The sequence below is a fragment of the Uloborus diversus genome, chromosome 10 (genome assembly GCF_026930045.1).
Source record: "Uloborus diversus isolate 005 chromosome 10, Udiv.v.3.1, whole genome shotgun sequence".
NCBI lineage: Eukaryota > Metazoa > Arthropoda > Arachnida > Araneae > Uloboridae > Uloborus > Uloborus diversus.
The window spans coordinates 73,664,199-73,690,841 of NC_072740.1; the positions used below are offsets into that span (position 1 = coordinate 73,664,199).

The 26,643-nt window shown below is 33.2% G+C and overlaps 1 protein-coding gene across 1 annotated transcript in view; it reads left to right on the top strand.

Moving 5' to 3' along the window:
• The window catches only part of LOC129231535 (uncharacterized), a 242,663-nt gene that overhangs the window by 30,490 nt on the left and 185,530 nt on the right, over positions 1 to 26,643 (top strand). Inside the window, exon 2 of the mRNA XM_054865877.1 lies at positions 13,264 to 13,561. Within this exon, the coding sequence (XP_054721852.1) occupies positions 13,264 to 13,561 (298 nt within the window). The remainder of the gene's footprint in view (positions 1 to 13,263; positions 13,562 to 26,643) is intronic.

A 26,643-nucleotide genomic window follows, 5' to 3' on the forward strand; every position in this document is an offset into this window, starting at 1 on the left:
GTCGATGTTTTCTTGATTAATATTTGAGTTTGCACCGTTGCACTAAATATAGGTGCTAAACGCTCATTTTAATCTACTTTTTATTAAGTGCTTCGACCAGAATTTTAGGCAAAGATAAACATTTTTTTTTAAACTAGCTAAATAAAAGTTTATAAACTCTGATTGCAATCAAGATTTTGTTAATGGCAAAATATTTACTTTTAACATAGGGTTTTTGTATTAGCTATTATGAGTCCTGATGTCAAGGTTTTTCAAAAACCCTGCTTAAAATCTTTAACTCATGATAATCACTTATAAGTAAGAAATCAAGATGGCTATATTTTATTTCAGTTCCAATTAAACAAAAAGTTTCATTTATCATTCAACATTAATAACAATAAACTTGCAGTTTAATAAAATAAAAAAGATTAAAATACAGCTAAAATGTTCTTGAAAACATCAAAACATTTTATATAAAGAACTTAAATACTTTAAAAATATTTTTTAAAGACTGAAATAACATTACCTCTGATGTATTAGGCCTCCTTTAGACGAGACAACTTAGTTGAATCAACTTTTGAACGAGCGGTTATTAGGAAGTGTAACTAGGTAAAAAAGTGAAGGAATCGCCTATCCCTGTCACGACGGTCAACTAGTGATGGGCATAATCAAGTTCTCATAGTCGAATCATTCGATTATTTAAGATCACTCGAGAACTCAATTATCACGAGAACTCGATTATTACATCTCGAGTTATCGTTTATTACGAGGGCAAATCAAAAAGTCTTTGTGCCTAAAAGTCTTTGTGTGTTTTGGCTTATAAAAAATAGCACACAAAAAGCCTTTGTGTGCTATTTTTTATAAGCCAAAAAAAGATACATACAGGTAATTGCAAATATACGTAGTAAACTATGCTACTTACACTATTTCTACACATAGTCACTACATCGGTTCAGACATTTGTCCCGTCGTAGCACTTAATTAGAGAAACTTCATCAGTGGAGCGAAAACGTGAAAGTCACTAAGGCAAGGTTTGGATTTTAGGTGCCCATATGAATTGCTATGGGCTTATGTCCGTTGCTCCATACAAAACGAATAATACTTCCCGGCTCATAAGTTGTGGACGTCTGAAGAACAACCGGCATCTTAAATGACAAATAGCAGATCCGCTCTTCCGAACAAAAGGCAGGTACGGTTCAAGTAACTGTCACTGCTTGGAATGTATATGTTTGCTTTGTATTCACAGTCATATTTTCGCTAAAAAAATAGGCGCAAAGACTTTTTGATTTGCCCTCGTACATCTCGAGTTCTCGATTAACACAGTTCGAGTTCTCGATTGACACAGCTCTAGTTCTCGCTTGACACAGCTCTGGTTCTCGATTATCACAGCTCGAGTACTCGGTTTCAAAAACTCTCGATTATCAATCGCTCGAGTTTTCGATTTCAAAAGATATCTTATCAATCGCTCGAGTTCTCGATTTTTAAAGATCTCGACTATCAGTCACTCGATTATCAGACCTGCTCGATTACCGAGATCTCGATTATTAAAAGTTCTCGATTATGCCCATCACTATGTTCGACTGTGCCTGGTGGGCTCAACACACCACACTAAAAAATTTGTGTAATCTTTCTCCATAAATCGCTGACAGCTAGCCTGCACTACTATGGAGTAACTTAACTGATATAACTGGTGTAAAGTTACACATCACTTGTGGTAGGTTACACCATGGTAATATAACTATAGTGTAATGTGTCAACAATTTCTGAGTAATTTCACACCAGAACTTTCTGTACGCTTACAGAGGTATTGCTTAAAAGCAAAAATTACGCTTTCATCTGACTTTCTTGAACGATTTGTCAAGTTCATAATTTTTAACAATATTTTTTTTATTTAGTACACATTATTTATTTAAATATACAAACAATACATTTTTATTGCACTAAGAGAGGAAATGACCTGAGTGGGGCTCGAAGTCAGAACTCAAATCTCACAGATGAGACGAGTCGCAAAGCAAGAGCGTTTTAGCTGCTATGCGCCGATTGTGATCTTTACGCATGCGCTTTGAATTCGACTGAAACCATAGTGAAAGGTTCCTCCAACAGTTTGAGTTTTTAAAACAATGATGCTACACACTTCAGAATTCGTGTAACGTTACACCCATTAATACTGGTAACCTTAAACATTTATAGGTGTAATGTTACACCCATTAATACTGGTAACCTTAAACATTTATGGGTGTAATGTTACACCCATTAATACTGGTAACCTTAAACATTTATGGGTGTAACGTTACACCCATTAATACTGGTAACCTTAAACATTTATGGATGTAACGTTACACCCATTAATACTGGTAACCTTAAACGTTTTTTTACAGTGCAGGCAGATGTGCTGCTACCATTCTCTTATAAATGAATGTAATCAGCTTTTTGCTTGTTTTTTTCGAATGAGTGTAATCAACACTGTTACGTGACTACACTCATCAGGATATTGCCATGCTTTTGCTCTACACCCAAGTAAACCAGTTGAGAGGCAAATCGGTTCCGTTTTAACAGCGTTGGGGAGCAGCTTGAATAACGTCGGCTTATTAGAAGAAAAGTTGATTCAACTAAGTTGCCTCGTGTGCAGACAACAAAAAGCACCAATCAACTAAGTGCTAGGCAACTTTTTCGAAAAGTTTATTCCACTAACCACCTTCCCTTAACCTTCCTCTAAGATCTGAACTCTTACAGCTGTTTTCAATAATTATTTTAAGTATTCAATAACTTATTTTGTTTATTTCAAAAAAAATTTCAAGGCTTTAAAACAAGTTAAAAAATACTTTTCTTTCAAAATCTAGCTATTTTCTAAAACACAACTTCAAGCAGTTAAAACTCTCAAAAGTGCTTTTAACAACGATACCATCAACTACTCTTAAAATTGTTTTCGCTGTTATTTTTAATTGTTACTTATTTTCAATTGTCACAAAGAATTCAGGTTTTTCATGTTCATGCTTTGAAGAAGTTTGTATTCCGCATAGGTTAAAATGTTTAGTGCGGTGCTTTATGGAACTTAACATAACTAAATTACCCTCTAAATTAATTAATGAAAAGATTCCATTATTTTCATTAACTCAATTTTTGTTTCATGTACTCTTGGGCAATTTCACCGTTTGGGCAGTAATTACATTACATTGATGGTAAACTTAAGCAAATGACTTAAGAGCGAAAGAAGTTGCATAAATTCACTATTTTATCTAATATACTAAATTTATTAATGTAAGTTTTTACACGTGATTAATATTAAAGAAGCATTTAAACATGAAAATATTTCCGTTTCGACTTTTTTTTCTATTATTGTAATGAAAGTTAAATTATTATGATTGCTCTAATATCAAAAGTACGAATTATTTTCGAATAAATTAATGTGAATATTTTCGTGACTTTAAAATAATCAGAATGAATGTTCATTTATTCGAGAGTTTAGAATAAGCTGCATGAATACTTAATTCTTCTTCAACTTAGCATAGCCTGTTAAATTTTTAGTGACTTTAAAATAGATGACTTTTTTTTTTCTGCGCCTAAGTATAGCAACAGAAAAAGTTTTTAAAAAAATCAATATTGTTTCCTTTCGATTGTATATTTTACGTAGAAGGTCTCATTTTCGTTAGTAGAAAGTCTCTATTCAAGTGATTCGATTTGAGGGTGACTTTTCTTTACTTTCTATTGTTACCGGCCAAGATAATATTTTTCGCTCTTAATTGCCAAATTTTTGGAAATAGATTATACGTATGCTCCCAGAGATTCAATCACGATTCTAGAGAACTTTTTGAACACTTGAGGAATGAAGGAGGGACCCCGAAAAATCAGCAACGCCTCAACTCAAATGAAAAAAAAAATCGTGAACGATTCCTCTATTTTTTCAGGAAATACGAAATTTAATATTAATATAAATGTGTGTCGTAAATTAACTTGTTTATTTTAAACTACTATGTAAATGTAATAATCTTGATATGTTGTACTCTACACGTATCACATTTGAAAATTATGCCAGAGTATACAAAAGTAACAATGGAATTAACAACTTGTCTGTCGTTAAAATGAAACTGTTCAAGCAACTATAATGTTACTTTTTTTTTCTTGAAAAGTTGTAGTTGTTCTGATAGTCATTTGAAAGATCAGTTTCAGTTCTCACGATGTCTTGCAGCTTTTATTGCAAGTGACATCGCGTAATAGTGTGAGTGAAATAAAAATTGGAACAACCCCTAATGGGATGGGGGGTAAAATATTGAGAAAGAGCGACGACAGAAACTTACTGATGTATGTTATGTTTAATATTTGGACAGAGTTTTTAAATAATTGATTGAGTGTTTACAATGTTCATTACCTATTTAAAAAAAGTATGATCAGTGCTCTCTTGTTCGCATGTTTAAAGAAAAGTAATGTCGAACTAGTTTTTAAAAGGCCCGAGATTACTATACCCATGCCCCACAAAAAAAAAAAAAACATTTCACAGAAATCTTTTTTTTTTTTTTTTACTTTGAGACTTTTGGGCATGCTCATGGAAATGAACACGTTTAGAGTGACTGAAATTTTGACAGATAAAGAAGCAATCAGATTGACAACTGAAGAAGGACTCACGGCGCAACGGTTCAGTATTTGGCTGCGAGTCAGAAGAATAAAGGGCTCAAGCATTACCGTTGTATTTCCCACTTTGAGAAAGGAAAGGGCCTGATGCGAGTTTCGCTGGTTTACTCATGTTTAGTACACATGTACGTGGCAGAACCAACTTAGAACTCATACAATGAATCCCTTTTAGATTTCTCTCGAATAGGTTAGACCGAACAGTAAATGAATTCTTGAGCACAATTTTATTTTCAAAAATCCATAATATCGTTAACAAATGTAGCATTTAGTATATGACAGTAAAAAAAAAAAAAAAAAAAAAAACATAATTGATTCAAGTTTTTTTTTTTTTTTTTTTTTTTTAATTGAGAGAATATGCATGGCTCGACGTCAAGTTTTTTGGGGGAGTGAAATTAAAAAAAAAGTTCTCCAACCCAGTGCATAAGCACCCGAACCAGTGAGCGAAAACATTATTTTCTAACCGTTTTAATCTTTGGAATATATACTCCTCATTGAGCCCCATGAGGCAGTTACTATTCCCCATGTATCTAAGAAAACGCTTTTGAAACTTTTTTCTAACTACGTATTATTCATTCACAATGTTAATTCAATGGTTGGTCATTTTAGTGTGCACCAAAAAATGGCACGGAATTTAAAAGCCTATACATCCCACTGAGGCTCGTCATTAAACAACAAAACAAACAACTTCAAAGAACTAAATAAAAAACTAGGTCTCCGCCCTTTGCTTGCTTCGCTCGCTTACCACGCTTCGCCACCTGCGGTGGCTCAATGCCGCCTGCGGCGTGCGACATTTGATTATTACTTTAATGATTTGCCTCTGAATATCCTTAGGACAACCAATGAGTAAGGGAATCCTCCGGATATCCTACAGACTGGATGTCCGGCCCCTTAAAGTTTAAAGGGGTGAGACACGGTGCAATGGCGTACCCTGTGTGCTGTATCCAACGGATACAGAACGCCAGTACTGACCTCGCAGACACGGATATTCTGAGGAAGATGAGGGTTACAGGCACACACACAGACAGACGTACACGATTCTTAACTTGTACTAGTTTAATTGTGTAAAACTAATAGTGATATTACGTACCGTTCAGAGGAATTTTAACATGTAATATTGTGAGTACAATATAAATTTAAACAACCTCGACTGACAGTGCGATGGCCGAAAAGTTCTTATTATATTTGTTCAGTGGTTCTGGATCATCAAATACATTTTCTAGTATGAGACCTTGAAAATTTGACAGATAGCCAAGCACCTGCAAGTAGGCGAACATACAATAATCTGTTCGCTTTTACACGTGCTTTACCAGTTACAGATCAGATAGAGAATCACATCCATCGGATTACAAAACCACACGTAGAACAGCTGTAATTCAACTCAAAATCGTAATTTTATGGCAGCAAATATTTTTGAAATCACGTTTAAAACATAAAATCGATTTTTCCCCTTGCAATGGATTAGATACATTTAAAGATGAGTCAAAGCACGGTGTAGTACATTTGTCGTTAATTAGTCGGACCAGTCATGTTCTATTTAACCATAACATCTATGTTGTATCTAGTCATAACTACTAAACAGTAATTTTATTTTTGAAAAAGCTGCATGTTCTAGATGTTGATGCAAAAATATTGGAATTTTGTTTAAATTTCCTCTGTGAAATGACATAATAGAAACTGTGACATATTTCAGCGGATATTTCTCAAGTTTGAAAAGTGAGTGTAATTGATTTTTCATTATCGTTTTTTAATATTTCTAACTCATGCTTACTTTCTGATGTGAAATTACACATTATGCACAGCGTGTAACAATTCAAACCAATAATATTGCTCAGTACCTTGTCAAAACATTTTTGTTTTTGAACCGGAATACTTTTTTTGTGTTTTTTGATACGTGATAACTTGCTCAAGTTTAAAATATTTTCAAGTTTAGTCGAAGTTCTTATGAGTTTCATCAACTGGTATGCATCTTATGTATTAAGCCGATATGCAATTATCTTTCTTAGTGTTTTTTCACCCGCGTGCTTTGTGCGATTGACAATACCACATGATCCACAGCCGCGCATCAGGTTTGACAATACGCCATGATCAACAGACGCGCATTGCGAGTTAGCGCTAATGCAAAAAACATGATAAGCTTTCTACGGTGACAAGAAATTAAGTGTTGTGTTTGTCATTGGGTATATGGTGAGTAACAATGTCGCTCAGATAAATTGACCTAAATAATTTTAAATACAAATAGCAAGGTGCAAATATGTTATTCTGTTGTCTTTAACTAACGTGTTTTTTCCCTTTACTATTTTTGTTAGTACGTTTTTACTACTTGCTGGTACTTATATCGGTTCGTGGAAAATGTAAGAAATCTCCGTTTTGAATACCGCTTTTTTATTAATGAGACACCAAATATTTTTTTAAATTTCCAATGAAAAATTACAATAAAAGTTTTTTGTGCCAGTGAGCACCTTGTACTATTTTGAGCTTAATACATGTTTTAGCGCCTAATGATTTTTTTCAAAACTCTCTCATCGCAACTAAACAATAGCATTCAAAGTACATATGTCATGCAAATCAAACTGATATTATTAATAGGGACTCTGTGATAGATTCTTTACTAACAAATTTTTTTTCAACTTATTCTTTTCTCCATAATTATTAACTACACCAGACTAAAAGAAATGAACATTGTAATATACTCAAATATACAGCTATATTAGACCTACTGTATTGCGTATTTTAGCGGAATCGAAGTTTAATAAGTCATTTGTTGGATTTTCGAAAACTGCATGACCGAACAAATAAAATTTATAAATGTCAAAGAAATCGCAAATGTACCTTAAAATGGGGTGTGTCGGAACACCGCGGTGAAATGAAATGAAACTTCCCAATCATACAAAAAAAAAATCCCGTAAATGTACGCTTGGGTATTTTTCATTGCCATTTTTGAAAGGAATACCGTGAGGAGTTATTAATGCATCATATGTAACAAAATTACATTGAAATCGTTTGCCCACCCGTTAGAGTTATTATTTTGTAACACTTCTAGAGTAGTCTTCACATTTAGAAAACTATATAATTTATCATGAGTTCGGTAAAACATCATTTCATTACATATTGTACAGAGAAACTATTATTGAGAAACTATGTATTTTTCAAGGCAACTTGATTCCGTCAGTGGTACACGCTTTTTATCATTATTGCTAAATTTTACTCATAGATTAAATTTTAAGCAAACAGTCGATATTTCTCTGTTCTTTAAAGCTACATCATCTTGTTCACGTGTCGGTCAAAAGAATGTATTTTGGTGCTAAAAACACTTAATTCTACTAAATATCTACTCCCTTCTCAGACAATGGTACTGTGTTACAATTAAATATCATTCTTGCTTCAGCTACCATTAAATCATTGATTGGCCACTAATTAATAGTGAACCTTAAAAGAGAATAAACGATTTTTAAATACATATCTCTCGCGTCTGTTATTAAGCAATTATTTGGGCTCTTCGTAGCGTTTTCAACTAAGAAAGTTTGGAAACTTCGTGTTATCTAAAACATTTTTAAGTATGAATGACACGGTAATTACAAACAGATGAACTAAAAATCGATAATTGTGCTGTCTTATAAAATGTGAAATCATGTTGAGCAATGGTAATTACTAGTGTGAATTTCTTTTTATTTTTGAAGCATTCGTGCAACGTTGATTAGACGTTTTGTGTGTAATTATTATTGGATGCCGCAAGAAAATGTAGTATAAGTGGTATTTTGATCCAAAATTAAACAAAACGGTTTTTTTCTTGATACCCTTAAAAAAATAATGTGCAGTTTACTATGACCTTAAAAAACTGCACCTTTCATTAAACCTTAAATAGATTTAATAGCACAACAATTAATTTAGATTGAGCAAGAAAGGATGATCAGTAATATAAATTGACGTTTTTTTACAATTAAAGACATCGCTTGTCTGGATATAATTAAAGCAACGTATTAACGCACACATCTCAATGTACGATGCTTCGGAGTTGCAGACATCCCATCTAGTAGTGTATCGAAAAAAAAGGTTAATGTCAAATGTAAAAGCCTTTCGCCATAGCTCCATTTTTACAATCTGCAAAAAGAAAAAAACGTACTAAAGTACAAATTTTCCGCAATTTGTACTTTAGTACGTTGTTTGAATTTATGATAAATCTGAGGAAGAAAAGGATCTTTTTCCTTTGATCTTCATTGTATGTGTGTATGTATGTATTGTGTGTAGTAGTAATTATTATTGGATGCCGTAATAAAATTGCAAATCTCAGGAAGAAAATGATCTTTTTTCAATTTCTTCCCTAATTCACTTCCTTTGATCTTCATTGTATGTACGCATGCATGTATGTATGTATGTATGTATCGTCTCTAGTGGTAATAAAATCGTAGTACTTGTAGTAGGTAATAAGTAAAAGTAATCTCTCGTGTGCAGGTAAACGGCAGTATCTGCAGAAATGAGTTTTCGAGATATCTGAAGTAATGTGTGTCGGATTCAATTTAAACCATAGGGAAATCTTGGAATTAGACGTCTTTCTTGCGCCCTTTTTTCAGCGGAAACCTAATAAGCAAGCTTGTACGATAAAGCTGACGTACAATAAAATGATAAAAATGCAAAAAAATGAAAAATTTTACCTGCCCTGTATGATATGCAGGCAAAGGGTTTATACTGCAGGTAAAGGGTTATTAAAATGAACCCTTTACCTGTACATGGCAGTAATAAAAATAGTAGTTACTCTGAACCTTTTCTTCTATCACAAATTAGTAATCGGAAAATAGTTCAAATACGCGTGCTTAGATAAAACAAGGCCAAACAAATGCTCTCAAAAATGCTATAGGAACGAAACTCTATGTGAATAGAAAATTTGCCAAAATATCTTCATCAAAAAGGGAAAAAGCACGTTTTCCACTTCAGGAAATACTAAGGGCGAAACATCATTCCTAGAGTATTTTTATCTCCTGATATTTGTTTCCTTATTTCACTAATAACCCTGGGGAATCTCTGTATACATTCATTTTATGACAAAGTTTTACAACAGTTACTTTTTCTGCACGTGCATGACATTCTTCATGCTTGGCAATTACTCCAAAAAAGGAACCTGTAAACTGAAAATCTGAGAATATGCTTTTAGAAATGGAAATCATAGCTAACAATTCATATCTTTGTGAAGATAGCGTATGCGAACAATGTTTCTGTTGTTCCTAAAAGTCTCTGAAATACAGGGTGATTATAATTAAAGTTCCATTTTCAAAACGCTGTAAAAATAAAACCACTGGTCAGAATGACCTCAGATTTCAACGGAATATTATCGAAGGAGGGGGGAAAACGTATAACAAAAGAAAAATCAATAGTTGGAATTTTTAGCAATAGATGGCGCTGCAAGTGTCAGAATATGTAAATCAAAACATCTGTCATGCGCCCGACTCATTGAAGTTGTTATGAAAACGTCAAATACACGTTTTTTTTCTCATTTCGCATCTGAGAAGTTCACTATGACAGTCTCAATGAAAGACCTGGCCATCCCGATCACCTGATCTTAACCCGTGTGACTTCTGGATATTGGGCAATCTGAAAGCTGTTGTGTTCAGTGCTCCGATTTCAAACTTTGTTGAGCTGAAGGCATGCATTGCGCAACACATTCTAAACGTGACCCCGGAAACACTTCAGAACATGCTGTTTCTCAATTTCAACTTGTTACAGAAAACGGGGTACATTATATTGAACATCTTTTGCGCCAGTCTCACGAAAATTAAAGACCGATTTGATTTTTACTGATGCTTTTTATACGGTTTTCGACCTCAGGACAATTAAAAACCAATTTTTCTCATCCGATGTGATATGACCTCTCCGTGTTGGATGGGCTTACTTAACTAACAGTATCACACCAATACCCTCGTGCACGCTCATTAGTACGGTGTTTTAACGTATAGTTTACACCTTAAATAATATTTTTTGATTTATTTGTCATTTGTAGTCGACCACTGTTAAATATGATGCTAACAGCGCCATCTATTGCTAAAAATTCCAACTATTTATTTTTCTTCTGTCATCAAGTTCCCCCCTTCTTCGATAATATTCCGTTGAAGTTTGACGTCATTCTGACCAGTGGTTTTATTTTTATAGCGTTTTGAAAATGGAACTTTAATTATAATCACCCTGTATATGTGTAATTTAGTTACAATTTACTGTGAGCCTCTATGTACCTCAAAACCAGACTAGCATAAGTCAAATTATCACTACTTTGCAGCAGAGCGTAAGAACATTGGTGTGGTGCACACAAAGTTCTTACAACCCTGGTAAATAATCATAAATTATTTTTTGTACATAAAATTGCGCTGCTATGGCAGCATGCAGAATAGGATTCTACTCGCAGTATGCCGTTGAGTTTTTTACAAATTAAAAGCCTTATGCAAAAGACTTTATTTAAAGAACTAAATGTTTCTGAAAAACCTAAGAATGATTTTACTGGAGTCTGATCTTGAGGTACAGCTATCAACAAATGTCTAAGTATTTATGCATAATTTTATCGAAAGTCATCATTACATTTGTTTAAAAATGATAATCAAGATTTTAACAGTAAGTTAGCTATTCATGTGTCTAAATCCTCGCGTGCACTATCTTAAATATTTTCCGAAGAGAAATAAGAGTAGATTCCTTTTAAAATATATTCAAATATTTTTTGTGAAAGATTTTGTCTTTCCACTAGTGCTTACAAAATCCAAATTTTCATTGCGACAAATTAATTGCAAAATATTGTTTGTTTTAGCTTGAAATTTTAAGTAGTGTCATTTCAAATACACTGCCTAATCTTTAAACTTTATTATGTTGAAGATGTTTTTGAAGTTTAGTTGAAAATATATTTCATTGCCTCTGATTTCAAGTAAAATAAATCCTCCTCTTCCTTTAGGAAAAACATTATTTGTAAAACCAAATAAAATTATCGTAGCTAAGAACAGATGCATGGTAAAAAAATTGCTTAACTTAGTGTTTATTTAGAGTAGTTTCAATTTCTTTAATATAACTGATGTTAAATTTACTGGTTACTCTAATAGTTTTGCATTTCATTTTGCAGTCTTTAAAATTATTTCTTTTATTTAGAAACTAGCCGCCTTCGGCGACCAGCTGGTTCGCCTTCTTACGCCATTCGCCTTTCTATGCAAGCAGACACCTACGGTGGCTGTCTGGCTAACTTGTCATTTACCTTTTTACTTCAAGTTTGCCGCCTTCGGCGGCTGTTTAAATAAATTTGACAGCAGTATTAATCAATCCATCACTATCTTTTTTTGTGCCATTCACATTTTTAAGCCAAGATTGCCGCTTTCGGCGGCTATCTACTCTTATGATCTATCTCTTAATTTTTCATCTCTATTTATTTTAATCTCCCGCCCATTTCCTAATAGAAACAAAGATCACTCAAAAAATCGCTTTTTTTTTTAAGTAGAGCAAAAAAAAAAAAATGCGCGCAACTATGAAATGTAACCTAATATAGAGTAACAGCAAAACGTCCAGCTTTTGGAATGGAAAAGAAATAAATGCAATCCCTAAATAAAACAAACAAAAAGAAAGGGGGAAAGAAAAAAAGCAAGCGCTGCCGGAAAAACACGTGATCTCACTTCATAAAATGTAGAAGTAAGCTATATAGGTAAAAAAAAGATTAACATTTGTTTGCGATTAAGATTCCATCCTAAATATCCAATCGAAATCCAAATAGTGACGTCAGAGAAAAAGAATGAAGAACGCTTTTCTTCGACCGATGCGTGGAAAGACATAATGTGTTCAGCATTTTAAAAAAAGTAAAAAAAACCATTGCGTATTTTTAAGAACTTTTTCTTCTGAAGAGGGCGAAATGTTTTTACTATTACCAACTTAAATTTTAGAAATGGGGCTTTGATACTTCTCGCAGGATGATATTATAAAAAAGTAAAACCCTGGAAAAAATGCAAATTAAAGGTTTTTTCAAAAATTCGTAAAAAATACAAAGATTGCTCTATCTCCAAATTTTTTTCATTCATCATATTTAAAATTAAATTTCCTACACTATAGTGCAAAAAATATGTGCGTGGTGCGATTGGTTCGTGGACTGTGAGGTAAAACGTACTAAAAAGTTCAAAAAAACACATAAAACATTAAATAACTTTTTTTCTAATTAAAATATCAAAAACCGAAGCCCGAGGTGCACAACTTCAGCAAAAACAACACCTGTATACCAAATTTCATCTTTCTAGGCCTTACCGTTTTCCCGGGATGCGCGCCACACACACACACACACACACACACACACACACACACACAAAAACATCTTATTTTATTATATGTATAGATGATACATGAAAAAAGACATTTTATTTAAAATTAAATCTAAGACCTCTTGAGTTGTCTCACCGTTGTAAAGACGTAAATTAAAACATATCTACTAATCGTTTAAAATAGTATGGTCAGTGGAATTGGGAGGAGACTAAATTATAAGGTAGTGTGAGACTTCACCATGATACTTCACCATGAATCATGTCTCTTAAATGTTATTATTCTCAGCAGTGTGTTTTTTCTGAAGCTATAATATCATTGTTATTTTTAGTTTAATAAAATTTTGAAGTTAGTATCGTTTTGTGAAACAAAACAAAAATGAATTTTGAACATTTCTAGCTGTATCTTGCCGGAGGCCTGCACCAGTTGCAGAGTCTGCGAAAGAAGTTAGTCCGCCTTCCCCAGTAATTGGTGCCATGGCGTGGTCAACAGACACCAATAACAATGACCGCGGCCAAGGTCGAGGACCACTAACCAGGGAACCTTCTACTGATAGATCTTCCGATACTGAATCTTGCGATGATTCGGACCCTTCAGATACTCCTGATGGTGGAAGCGACAGAGTGAGGCTTCTGAGGAAAATGAACTCAGAAGGAATGACTCCGCAAGATATGACACCATTGAAAGACCGGGCCAGGTAAGTTTACTGTTTGCAATTTGTCTCTATTCTACATTGTTTTCATTGGAATTTTTAAAAGATCAGCCATAATTATACGAAATCCGGCAGAAACCAAATGCGCAGTTAGTAATTACAAAACTAGAATTTTTTGCGACTGATTTTGTTTTGAGAAGTCAGGATATAAGAGAAAATGGTTTGTGGAGGGAAGTAGTTTTCCTCCTGAATTTGGATAGGTTAAAATTTGACAGGACAAGTTAAATTTTGCCCTTGTCAAAAGTGTGCTTTGATTTTCTTATGATCGCTTTAAGACTTAGGGAAAACAAACTCACCAAAACGCAGAACAGTGGATTGTGGCAGTTAGGCGTTTCAGTTTATTTAATCACCTCCTTGTAGTAAAGAATACATAGTGCTTCTCGTGAAAAATGTGCAAAAATATTTTTCTGGTCAATCCTGTATTCATTAGTGCTATTTATTTGCACATTTTCGATTTCTACGTATTAAGAACTATTTCTTTATCAGCACATGTTTTAAGTCGCAGTTTTTTCTTCAATTTCATTTTGAAAAGCACATTAAGAAGTTTTCATTCAAATATTTTTCAAGCAAACATTTGTGGCATGTCTTTCACCCCCAGCTTTTCTTTGACATTAAAGGTTTACTTAATGTTTGATTGAAAAATATGCATTGATGAGAAATAATATTTAAATCAACGCAACTATAACAAGCATTTGAAAAGAAGTATACAGGGACATAGTTAAGTTGGAAACAAACAGTTATTAGCAAAACAACTCTTTCTCTATCTCTAATACGCAATAATCCATCTTCCGTTGTAATATTGTCTACACCAAAAAGATTACTCTTCCCACCAATAGCTGGATTCTGAAAAAATGTCAGATTCTGAACTAAACCAACATTTTTTCTGCTTCGTTTTTATACATAAAAGTATAATAATATCCATTTTGAAAGAAAGCTCCATCTAAACTATTTTTCAACTTAATGTTGTGACATTTTTCCTTTAATTTTTCCTTTTAATTTTCTTGCTAAATGTGTCAATTGTATTAATGCTCACGAATTTACTTTTTTTCTGCTAAGGCAGATTTAATAATGAAATTGTTATTGTGTGAAATATTTATTGAAAATTAATTCGGAAGCATTGCCTAAGCATCATAAACTTAAATTTAATATTTTCCTTATAGATGAACGAAAATATTTTTTTATGTAACATTCATGTATTTTTGCTAATTGTCATTTTTATACAAGTACATTTTTTATACTGAAACATTTATATAATTGTAGTAGACTTCATAAGGTTGAAAGATGTGACTTACGGATGACACGTGTCTTTAAAACCCAGCTAGTCTTGAATTTAAATGTGGGTCTGTTATTGTTAAAGCTTTGATAATCATATTTTCCTTAAAAGCCATTCTAAAAACCAGATAACAAGTACTTTTGGAATTAGTTTTGTATTCAACAGTTTTCAAACCGTTGAGATAACATTATCGTTTTAATGTCACTCTGGGAATGCTGGTAAAACATAGTAGGCATCCAGTAATAAAAATTATTTTATGTTTCTATAGGTAATCTAAAAGTTTAATATGGGGAATGAAATTTTGCGTGGTGAAAATAGACTTAATATTATTTCTGAAACAGAGTAGATTAGGATCATTCCACGCCAAATCAATAAGCCTCTGAAATTGACCCATCGTCGATTTCTACAAAATTTACAGGTTTGAGTCTACCTACGTGATGATCGAAAAAAAATATTTTTTTAGATTTTTCAACCATTAATTTTTTGCGTGAGACCTCCCAAAATACTCAAAAAGTGGCAAAAAGTGACATTTCGGTAGTTACAAAAATTCCATTTTCTCAGCTTCTATTGTCATTTTAAATCTCTTTTAATAGGCTTTCACATGATGTATAAGTTGGCAAGGTTACTTGGCAGTAATATTTCAAAGTCATGCAAATAATTATTTAACCTTGAATGTTTTAAAAAGTAGATATTTAAAAATATGGGAAACGTATATTTTTTGCTTACTAATGTTGTCTACACGCGGTAAAAACTTCAGGATGGGACAGCAATGAGATCGTTTTGAAAATTAATTATTTCCTTTTCAATTAGCAACCGCACATTGGGAAAATTGCATTATTCTGCGGAATCGAAATATTTCATAATTATTTTTCAGTGTGATCCCATTGCTATCCCGTTCTGAATTTTTTAACACGTGTAGACCACATTAGTAAACAAAATATATTTTTTTTTTTTCAGATTTTCAAAAAAATTTACTTTTTAAAATATTCAAGGTCAAATAATGATTTGCATGACCTTAAAATAATAATATCACGTTACCTTGCCAAGTTACATATCATGTAATAGCCTTTTAAAATAGCTTTAAAATGACAGCTAGTACGACACTTTAGCTTCTATAGGAACAGAGAAAAACGAATTTTTGTGACTACCGAAGTGTCACTTTTTGCCATTTTTCGAGTTCTTTGGGAAGTCTCACACAAAAAACCAGTAGTCAAAAAAATCTAAAACAAATATTTTTTCTATCATCATGTGGATAGGCTCAAACCTGTAAATTTTGTAGAAATCGATGATGGGTCAATTTCAGAGGTTCGTTGATTTGGCGTGAAATGACCCATTAGCTACATCCTAATTTTAGTTTATTTCGAGTTGTGATATACGCAAAACCATTCGAGCAAATTAAGTACCGGTGTAACTTGGAAGTACACGTAACTTGGAAATAATGTTTTCATGTTTTCTTCTTAGAATGTCAGTGTGGTTTTTAAAAATATTGAGCAGTCGTAAAACTACAGTGCCGGCAAAAGAAATCTTTACATTTGTTGATGATTAAAAACTTAACATGCAAACTTCTTGTCATGCTTTTATTGACACGAACCCCTAGTGATTTGGCCGAATACCGAATATAAATGTTGCCCTCACGTATACAAAATTTAGTTTCTTTTCGACAACTCCTTCTTGGCGCGTCGATTTTTTTTTTTTTTTTTTTTTTTTTGTTATACAGTTTATATTTCAGTTGTCGGAAGTAACTTTGCTCTTTATATAACTCATGTTAGAAGTAGGTGGTAAAAACAAAAGATACCTCATATTCGGTGCTTTTTCCTTGTAAGTGGTTTCTTTCTCATTACGAAGCGCCGGTATGAAATTTTAATTTTAAATTTATGCTTTACTATACTGGATTTCAATACATTTGAGATCTTACTGCTATCAACAAATTAATTAAAAACCTACCAGTGAATCTGAAAAACATCCATTATCTTCTTTTATGTGTTAAATATTTTATATCACAAGGGTGTAAAGGGCTTAAAAAACTTTTGTTAAGTATTTGAATTCACTATTTCCATAAGAACAGTTATCAAGCATTTTCATTTGTCCGAAAATAAATTACTTAAAGTCTTTCTTTCATTCTAAACGCATACTAGTAGATTTCAATAAGAGGAAACAATGTAAAATTTTCCTTCCAATATATTTTGCAACTGTTTAACGTCTTCTAAAATGATTCAACGCCTTTTTTATGTATTCAACTTTTAAAAACGAACTCTAATATTTTATCTAAGACTATTTCCTCACATTTACATTAAGCAATATTATGTTGCTACTTTTTCTTTGTCCTCCCAATCCGTAGAAAAAGCATTTTTCATTATTACACTAAAGCAATTTCATCAACTGATCAATACTTTGCTGTTTCCGGAACTCTTCAAATTTTGTTGAAGATAGCGTGCTTTTAGAAGCTAGCTGACTGTTACGATAAATATCATAACATGATCTACCTTTCGAAAGCTTTTCATTAAGATTCGCTTCATGCTGGTACCGAAAGCTATTTTAATGGAAAAGGCCTTCAGATATACAATTACTTTCTTTTCAATTTTCATCAGCCGTAATTTTGTTTCGTTTTCTGTCGTTTCACGTTGGCTCCTTTTTTTTTCTCTTCGGATAAGACTTCAATCTCTATTTCAAAAAAGAAAAAGTGTTTTGTTTGGCAAAGAATGGAGACGTCAAAAATATCTTCTGGTTGAAAATTGAACTTTAAAGCTGATTTACGCTGCTGCATTAACGAAGAGGGTTCTACAATTTCTTGTGTGATCTTTATCGTTATGAATTGAAAAAATGTTTTGCATATATGAATTTAAGCAATGCAGAAATGTTAAAACAGTAATAGCTGCATAAACTCGTTGAATTCGTATATTTGATGGGTTTTTTAATTGTTTCTGTTGCAATATTTTAATATTTTTTAAACGAAAATCATTTGGAATTACTCAACGCTGTGTATTAAACTACATCCAAATAGGATTTTTAGTTAATTGTTTTTTTATTATTATTGTTCTATTATTTCTGTAACTGGATACTTTTTCCGTAGTCGCTTACGTTGTTTGAACCCCTCCTACGATTTTTTTACAAGTCCCACAATATAGCTGAGCAAAACCTGCTTCACTCGCTGCAACGATTGCGTTCTACCAGATAAATTTATCACAGTTGTCATCAAAGACAGCTATATTTAAGCCTAAATCATTTCATTTTAGTATAAAATATTTATGGTTATCAAAACTTCAAATTTACTCCTAAACTGATACAGAATAATACTCAGCGTCTTGAGTCTACCTGACCATCTTTCCGAAAAAATCATTTGATCCTTTTTGATGTACAACTCGTCAACTTTCATTGTTTTTATAATGCTGCAAAATCTGGTTAAAATGAAATCGACATGCGCCAAAAATACCCTTAAAAATAAAAACAGATCAATCCTGAAAATTTGCACTATAATAGGGACAACACCCCTGAAAAAGTTACGATACATTATCATTAGAATGAGCAACATTCCCAAAAAGTTACAGTAAATTAACCTCCTTATTATCTCCTAAACGCCTGAAGGAAATAAATGCCAGTTTTTATGACCGTAAAAAAATAAGTTAAATACAAATCGTAAGCTTCTGCCGAAGCAAAGAAATTTGTTCAAAACATATTTACTGTTATTAATTTTATAATTAAGTCCGGAGTTCCAACTAATTTCATCGTTTTATAAAATATAGAGGATTTTGAAAGGGTAAAAAAAATGTGAGAGAATTTTTTGGCTCCATTTTATTGACTGCGTCTAAATTGATTTTAGTTAATATACCCATTAATTAAAACTTTACATAATGAGAACTGGCGAAATGCCGTTACCGTAATTTGTCAAATCTGGTACTAATGGTCCTGCGCGAAGTCTTAGATCTAAATTTTATTTCCGAATCGCATGTCCAAATTCTATTTTTAATTTTTTTCGGTGGGGGGGGGGGGTAGTTTATTATTTACATAAACTATTGATTTGTTTTATTTCTTCCATAATATTTTGCAAATTTCTTATGTCTGGCTTACTTTGCAAGGATTGGCAGGCATTCCCCAAATGTCTGATTAAATAATCAAATAACATCCGAGCAATATTTCGGAAGTTAAAATTTGAAAAGAAAGGCATAGTATAGTACGTATATATATATATACATGTCTGTATGTACTGCGCGTCCATAACTAAACGACTCTGCTTTAAAGTTGTCTAGCGGCGAAACTATTGCTCACAAATTAACAAAATTTCTTAGAACTACATAAAGAAGGGGCAGGAATTTGTTTGAGCGAATGAAAAAAAGCTCAAAATTTCGCCACATTGATTCGTCTTTTTATGAGTGACTCATTTATTATAAATTAATGACGGCTTTAAAACAAATCTTGCATCAAAACATTTTCAATATGAGGGCCATCATTGTCATCTTCCTTCTGGAATCGTGAGATAGCGTGTTCTACAGTTGACCGCAGAATGTTCTTTGAAGTGATACGATCATGTCGTGATATGCTGTATTTAAGCTCAGGTAAAGTTCTAGATTGTCACAATTTTTTAAGAAATGTTTCAAATGCCTCATAAGCTAAATATCACTTGGATCGAACTTTGACGATCTGGAAGTATTGTATTTTATTAAAACTGCCCTCTGGCGAAGAAATTTTGAACTATTTTTTTATTACCTCTAATGAATTCCCATTCGCTCATTGTGTTATACAAAAAATTCGCTAATTTCTGAGCAGTAGTTTCAAGTAAGGTCGTTTAATTATGAAACCCCTGTATATAGTACAAGCCGACCCGCGTTAATCAGTTCAAATTTCTTTTTCTTACGTGTAAATTTTCGAGTTACAGCCAAAATGAGACTTGATTGGAAATCTTAAGCCAATAGTGGTTAAAAAAAAAATGATGCCTTACTTATGAAGTTTGATGAAGTTTTAAGGAAGGAAATTAAGGTGTATCCACAAAAAAAATTCTTGAAAAAAAATATATGCCATGACTACTACCATTAGCCAAACAAACGACTTTTTTCTGATTTTCATGAATAAAAAAACTACTTCAGAATCCTGCAGTAATTTAAGCTTATATATTCATGGAAATTTAGAAAGACTTTCACTTTGTTAGCATGAAACACTGATCAGCTCGGATAATGGGCTTCCATCTCAAATTGCTATACACTAAAGTAATGCGTAATACCGTCTCAAAATAAGTTAAATTCAATACCTCTAATTGGTTAAAGTGTTTTTAAAAAGTTGTTCTGCGATTTACCATGTAAAAATAAATGTTTTGTTTCCTGATTTTAACAACAATAGAAATGTAATTTAGAATCCTGCGATGAGTTTTGATAATATATTCATGGAAATTTGGATCAGAAATCTGCTGAGGAAAATAAGTCAGTAAAACGACGTTTATGTCCATTGGGTTCGAACCGACGATCATCGCAATATAGGCACGACGCTCTAGCCATTTGAACCGATGGGCTTCCATTTCAGGATGCTATACACTTAAGCATTGCGTAATAAAAAACAGAAAAAATTGGTTTTAGCGACAAAACAAACAAAATGTGAGCTTTATGTTTATTTTTTACACACAGCGGTGAAAAAAAATCTTTAAAAGGATGCCTTATTTATAAGGTTTTATAAAGTGTTAAAAAATTTATATTGTTCTCCCAAAATATATTTAAAAAAAAAAACCTTTGCGAAATAACATACAAGGTCTGTATAAAAAGTAATGAGACTGAGCTGTGTTCTAAGAATTTATTTCAGTTATATGTACTCAAGCCTAAAATTCTTCAAACTGAGACCCTTGAGCTTGCACACACTTGTCCCAGTGAGTCTTTCAAGCTTCGAAGGCTGTTTTGTAGTCTTCTTCCAGAATGTCCTTTAAAGGTCTTGTACTATGCGCTTTTAGGGCATCCACAGTTCCATGGTGATGTCAGTTTAGTGATGTTTTCATCTTCGGAAATAAAAAGAAGTCTGTTGGGGCTAAATCGGAGTTGTAAGTGGGTTGGGAAATTGTAGAGATACCATTCTTGGCCAGGAAGTTTTGAACGTTGAAGCAGGTGTTTCCAGCATTTCCAAGTTTTCAGTGATCATGCTGTGAACTGTCTTTTTTTCAAGTCCAACTTCGTCTGCAATCATTCTCATAATTAACCGGCGGTCCGAATTTAGCACAACACGCACACGTTCCACATCTGCGTCCGTTCTGCTGGTTGACGGACACCCTGCTCGAGATCAAATCTCGGCGCTCTCTCGGCCATCTTGAAAACACTTGTGCCACCGAAAAACCTGCGCCTTTGAGATACAACTATCTCCGAACATTTGCTTGCACATCACTAAAGTATCTGAGGCCGATTTACCAAGTCCCACACAAAACTTAACCACGAAACATGGCTCAATTGTTCTCTGCATTTTGGAGCTGGAACCGACGTTAGCAACAGAGGTACATTGTAACGACGATGCTGCCTGAACTATGACTCGCAGGTGTCTGCGGATCGGAGTGAGTCTCTTCCAGAACCCCCGCCAGCGACCTTAGCGGTTTGTGCGTGCTTGGGAAGTACAGTCTCATAAAAAAAAATGAGTCTCATTACTTATTATACAGACTCTGTATATGATAAATATCGATACAGTAGACCCTTGCTTTATACGCTGGTTTATTTTAAGCGGCTTCGATTATACGCGGTTTAAGATTTGACACCTTTATTTTATTTTACGCGGATGAGTTTCGGTTTTACGCGGATGCGGCAATGCAAAAAGATAAAATTTTCCCCTCTTTCAAAATTAAAACTCCTAAATATTTCAGAGAACAATTAATAAACTGCGCGCGCTAATAATCGAGCTTGAACCACTAGAGATATTTCATGCGATTGGTTCCAGAGCTCTTTCCAGAAGGAAAGTTATTAGACTCACACAATTCAGAACTCACTGGAAGAAGAGCTTTTAGGAGTGACAAACGAGGCAAAAACCAAGGAGGATACCGACTTCGGTGACGCACAACGAAAAACGTAAACATTGAAACTTTTGAGCCATTCCTTGACAGTAGAAATGATCTTTCTGATTTGTTAGTGAAGGAAGATTCTATCATGGAAATGGATCATGGATGCGTTACTGCTCTGCATAGAACTACAGAGAAAAATTCTTGACATCCAAAAGATTATCATTGCCAGTTTCATAAACACTAAATTAGTTTTTGTTTTCTTTATACATGTTGTGTATAGAAATCGATATAAGTACACATTGCAACTTATTATACAAATAGTCATCACTAAAATGAAGTATTTTTTTCAATATTTCAATCTATGGAACCTAACCTCTATTTTAACACTAGTATTAAGTCTTAATTTACGCGGTTTCAATTTACGCGGCATTTCCGAGAAACGAACCCCCGCGTAAAACGAAGGTCTACTGTACTTACAATCACAATTACTGGTTTTAAAAATAGCTTATAAAAATCAGCACGGTATTCTAAAACAGGGCTGTCCAACTGGCGACCCGCGGGCCGCATACGGCCCGCCTACACATATTGTGCGGCCCACCAACTTCTTATTTTACATATTTCTTTTTTCTACACTGTATGGTATGAAGAAGCATCAGAGACTCCATTCTTGGTCAAGCCGGGATTCCCGAAATTTTTCCTAGATCGCTTTTTTACTCCTTTCATTGTATTGGGAGAAAAAGGTACAGGACATCTACAGGTGAAGGTCAAGCAGTCCTACCCTGCACGATGGTCTTCAAACGAATTCCTGGAAATAATATTGCCTTTCGTTAGCGGGGGGGAGTCAGGTATGGAAGAGAGAAACATTACAGATAAGCAAACACTGCCTGCAGTTGGTTAAAAATAAAGACTCCCCTTACAGAATCTACAGCCTTTGTTGATTTCGGAAAAGAAATTGAGAGTTTGCTCTCGTCAACTCTTCATTGATGATATTGATCTGACTGGTTTTCCCATTAAAATGTGTGGAAATTGTTTTATAATCCTTCTGTTTCATTGTTTTATAATTGATAATTCAACTATTAATTGTTATTGTATACGGAGTAGGAGGTTATTGTTCAACCTTTTCAAACTGTGGCCCGCCAGGTGATCGGTGATCGGAATTCTGGCCCATGGGCTCTTTGCAGTTGGACAGCCCTATTCTAAAACAACATTATACGTATCAAAATCATAACTATTGGTTAATAATCATCAGGATCATTTAGATCACGTTTTAAATGTTCATCTCTAGTAGAAGTTATTGTATTTAGTTAATATATTGGGCATTAGAGTTTTACATAGATTTTCTAATTTTCAACTTAAGCTATGTACTTACCATTCGTATGTGATATACCTTTCAAAATTATATAACACTTTCTGAAATTCCCAATGAAATAATTATGTATTTGTTAAAGAACATCAAATAAAATGTTATGACTTTATTACGTTGCTTTTTAAATTGCATCTTTTTAAACGTTATCTTTAGAAAATAGGAGATTTGCAAGTTTAAAAATGTTTATGCAGTTTACTGATTTTATTCACTCTTATCTACAATTCAGAAGAAATCGTTTGAAATTGAATTATTGAAAACAAAACGTAGAACTGTTCTGTAAAGAGCTGATGCAAGAAAAACAGAAACACAATCGATTTCGGATAAACATAGGAAAATAATGTTTTAACAGGAAAGAAAAATTCGTCTTTTCGACCTTCCCATTTTATGAAAAGAAAAGATATCCGAAACAATCTTACTAAGCTTTATAACTTTTAACTATAGTATAAGAAAATGTATTTGTTGCTTAGAGATTCTCCTGGGTACTGTTTCAACTACTGTTGACTTGAAAGTTATCACTTGCCACTCGCTTCCTGGTAATTAAACGGTGCATTTTAGCAAAATTATTACTTTTATTTTATTTGAGAAATCTAGACTACTTATTGCTTTCACTTTATGTGTTCTCCTTTTTCTTTTTTTTTTTTTTTGCTTTGTGATTGGTAAATAGCAAATCACTTGATCTTTTCTGTACGGGGCGAGTTGACCTATGGTAAGGCTATGCCGTGTCATGGTGATGAGACTTGATTCCTTTGTTTAATTTTTGAACGTAGGTTATATCGAATAATTTCCAAACGCTAAAATGCTTAAGTTATGAAAGTTTCTTTAGATCTTGTCGAGCATGAAAACTTCTTACACCGAAGATATTTAAATATAATCATTTAAAACGGGTTTTTCATTTACATTTTGTCTGCTTTGTTATAAAGTTTTTTTTTTCTTATAATGCAGCTTTTCAGAGTTATGTTACATTTAAAATTACTATTTTTTACGGTATAAAGAATTTTTTTAATGATTACTGCAAGTACTACGGCATAACTTTTAAAACATTACAACTAGTTAAAGTTATTTGTGTTTGATGTTTAGTCCGATGAGATAAGCTGAAACGTATGAAGAACTATTTCTTTATAAAAATATTAAATCATCAACTATAGAGCATAGAAAATCGATAAAAAAAAAACAAGTCTGCAAAAACTTAAATTTTTTAGATAGAAAATCGATTTTTTACTTATAATTTATTTACATGTTAATAGTGATTTCGTTATTTTTGTGCTCGTTCGATTATGTGGAAGTGGTCCGAAGTTTACACACGGTATTTTCCGTTCCATCAACCGTTAAGAGAATAAATGATGCAAATCTTGTTCACCGATTTATTAGAAAACTCTGAATATTTAAAAATTGGCTACTAAAATTAAAGTTATGTGTCAAATAATTTAATGCTTCAAATTTCATTTGTATTTCAACGGGTTCTTAAGAACTAACAAGTATTTTCATATCAGATTGATGATAATTGTTAATTAAAGCAATGAACATTGTGAGAAAGAGCCAGCAAGAGAGATTATAAAAGAATGGATGAATTTTTGATTCAAATTTCTTCAGAAAACTGGGACTTTTAACAATTTACCTTGTTACCTTTTAAGCTATTGAAGGTCCATGAGAAGCGTATCTAATGCGCGAAAAAAACAAAAGAGGCGATGTCAGCCTAGTCGGAACCTTTGGGTGCGTCCCTTAAGGGAGCACAGAAAGGCATCAAATTAGTATCAGTTGGACAAGTTTTACATAATAGATTATTGCCGAGAAACGTTCCGGGATTTCAGGGGTTTCCACATTTTCCCGTGAAAAGCAAGTATTTTTGCAAAAAAAGACTTCTTTTAAGACTTCTTACTGGTATGAAAAATATTTTTAGCTACCAGTGTCAAATTTTACTCAGCGCTTTAACTAGGTGCTTCACCTTCAGCTTAACTACGGCCCGTTAGGACTTAATGAGCCCAAAATGAGGGCACAATATAGTCTCTGAGTACTGTAACTTAACAAGAACTCCAGGCAAATAAAGAGTTGAGTAATTCTGCATTAACTTTGACCATATATGCTAAAATACTTCGGAATCTTTCCAAGTGAATCAGGATGATGCCAAGCTGTTTCTAGAAAACAAGGATGGATCCAGAAATTCTTCAAGAGAGGGGCGAAATTTCGTTAAGAGAACTTTGATTTTGGAAACATTACAGAGGAGAGTTTCCAAAGACTCTCCCCCTAACATTATCAAAGATCGGTTAAAATTTCATTTCTGGAACTGCGGATTCAAAAACCAAAAATAGCAGATTAAAGTGCTTGAACATCATTCCTTCCTCTAATGTTACCAAAGATGGTTTAAAATCACGGTTTTAAGACTTCAATATTGAGAAATGTGCTACGGAAGGCTTCGGAACCTTTACTCTTCTTAGCATTCCAATGATTATGTTCCGTTTTTAGAACTACAATTTCGAAAAATGCCAGGTGTAGAGATCCAACCTCATCTCTTCTCCTTACGTCACCAAAGAAGGCTCGCCATTGCGTTTTTAAGCCTTCAAATCTGAAGCACTTCCGGTTGAGAGCCCTGTATAATTCATTGAAGATTTTTTTAAATCCCGAAGACACATTTGGAACTTTACTGCCCAAAAAAGTTGCGGGTGAAGTCCCTTAAGGGAGGGGCGATCACCCCCATTGGTTGCCCATGCTATGAACATTTGTAAATGTTTTCTTAATTCTTTAGAAAGATTCCATGTTAATTTCTGGGAGGTTACTTATTTTAAGATGAAAGCTGGTTTTTTCCGGAGAAATTAGGCACTTTAGATGCCCCTTATTTTCCAGGAACGTTTCCGAATATTTTTACAGATTTGCTTGTGGGCTTGTATTTTTCCTTATATATTTAAAACGAGCTTGAATGTAATATTATGAGTACATCGCCATCAAGGTTATTTGAAATTGGTTAGTATACAACGTAAAACCAAGTCTAGGACTGTCAAAGATAATTATTTTCCTTAAAATCAGTTTGCAGCAAGGATTCTCTTTTGGTTTAAATTTGACACATTTTTCTGTTTTCAACATCGCATCGGTCAAATACAACCTCGATTATACTATCGATAATGATATCTTTGTCATAAAAAAATATCTTGTATCAAAAAATTGTGCCATACTATCGGATATTGGATTTATTACCTAAACGAGCCTAAGAATATGTTTTTTGATTTAATTAATCAAAAATAAGGATAGAAAATAATTTTTATCTACAAATTGACTGTCACAAAAATCCAGGTTTCTGAAACCTTACTTCTGAAATACCTTATTTACCATCTTTGACTACAGTCAATTTTTATTGATACTTGATGAATTTATGCATTTGTAATCACGTAAACGCAGTTTAATTATAATTTTATAACCAGTTCTGATTGCTTTGAATTTTCCTCACGTAAATGACTTTTCTCTAATATACTTTTCTCATTCTCATT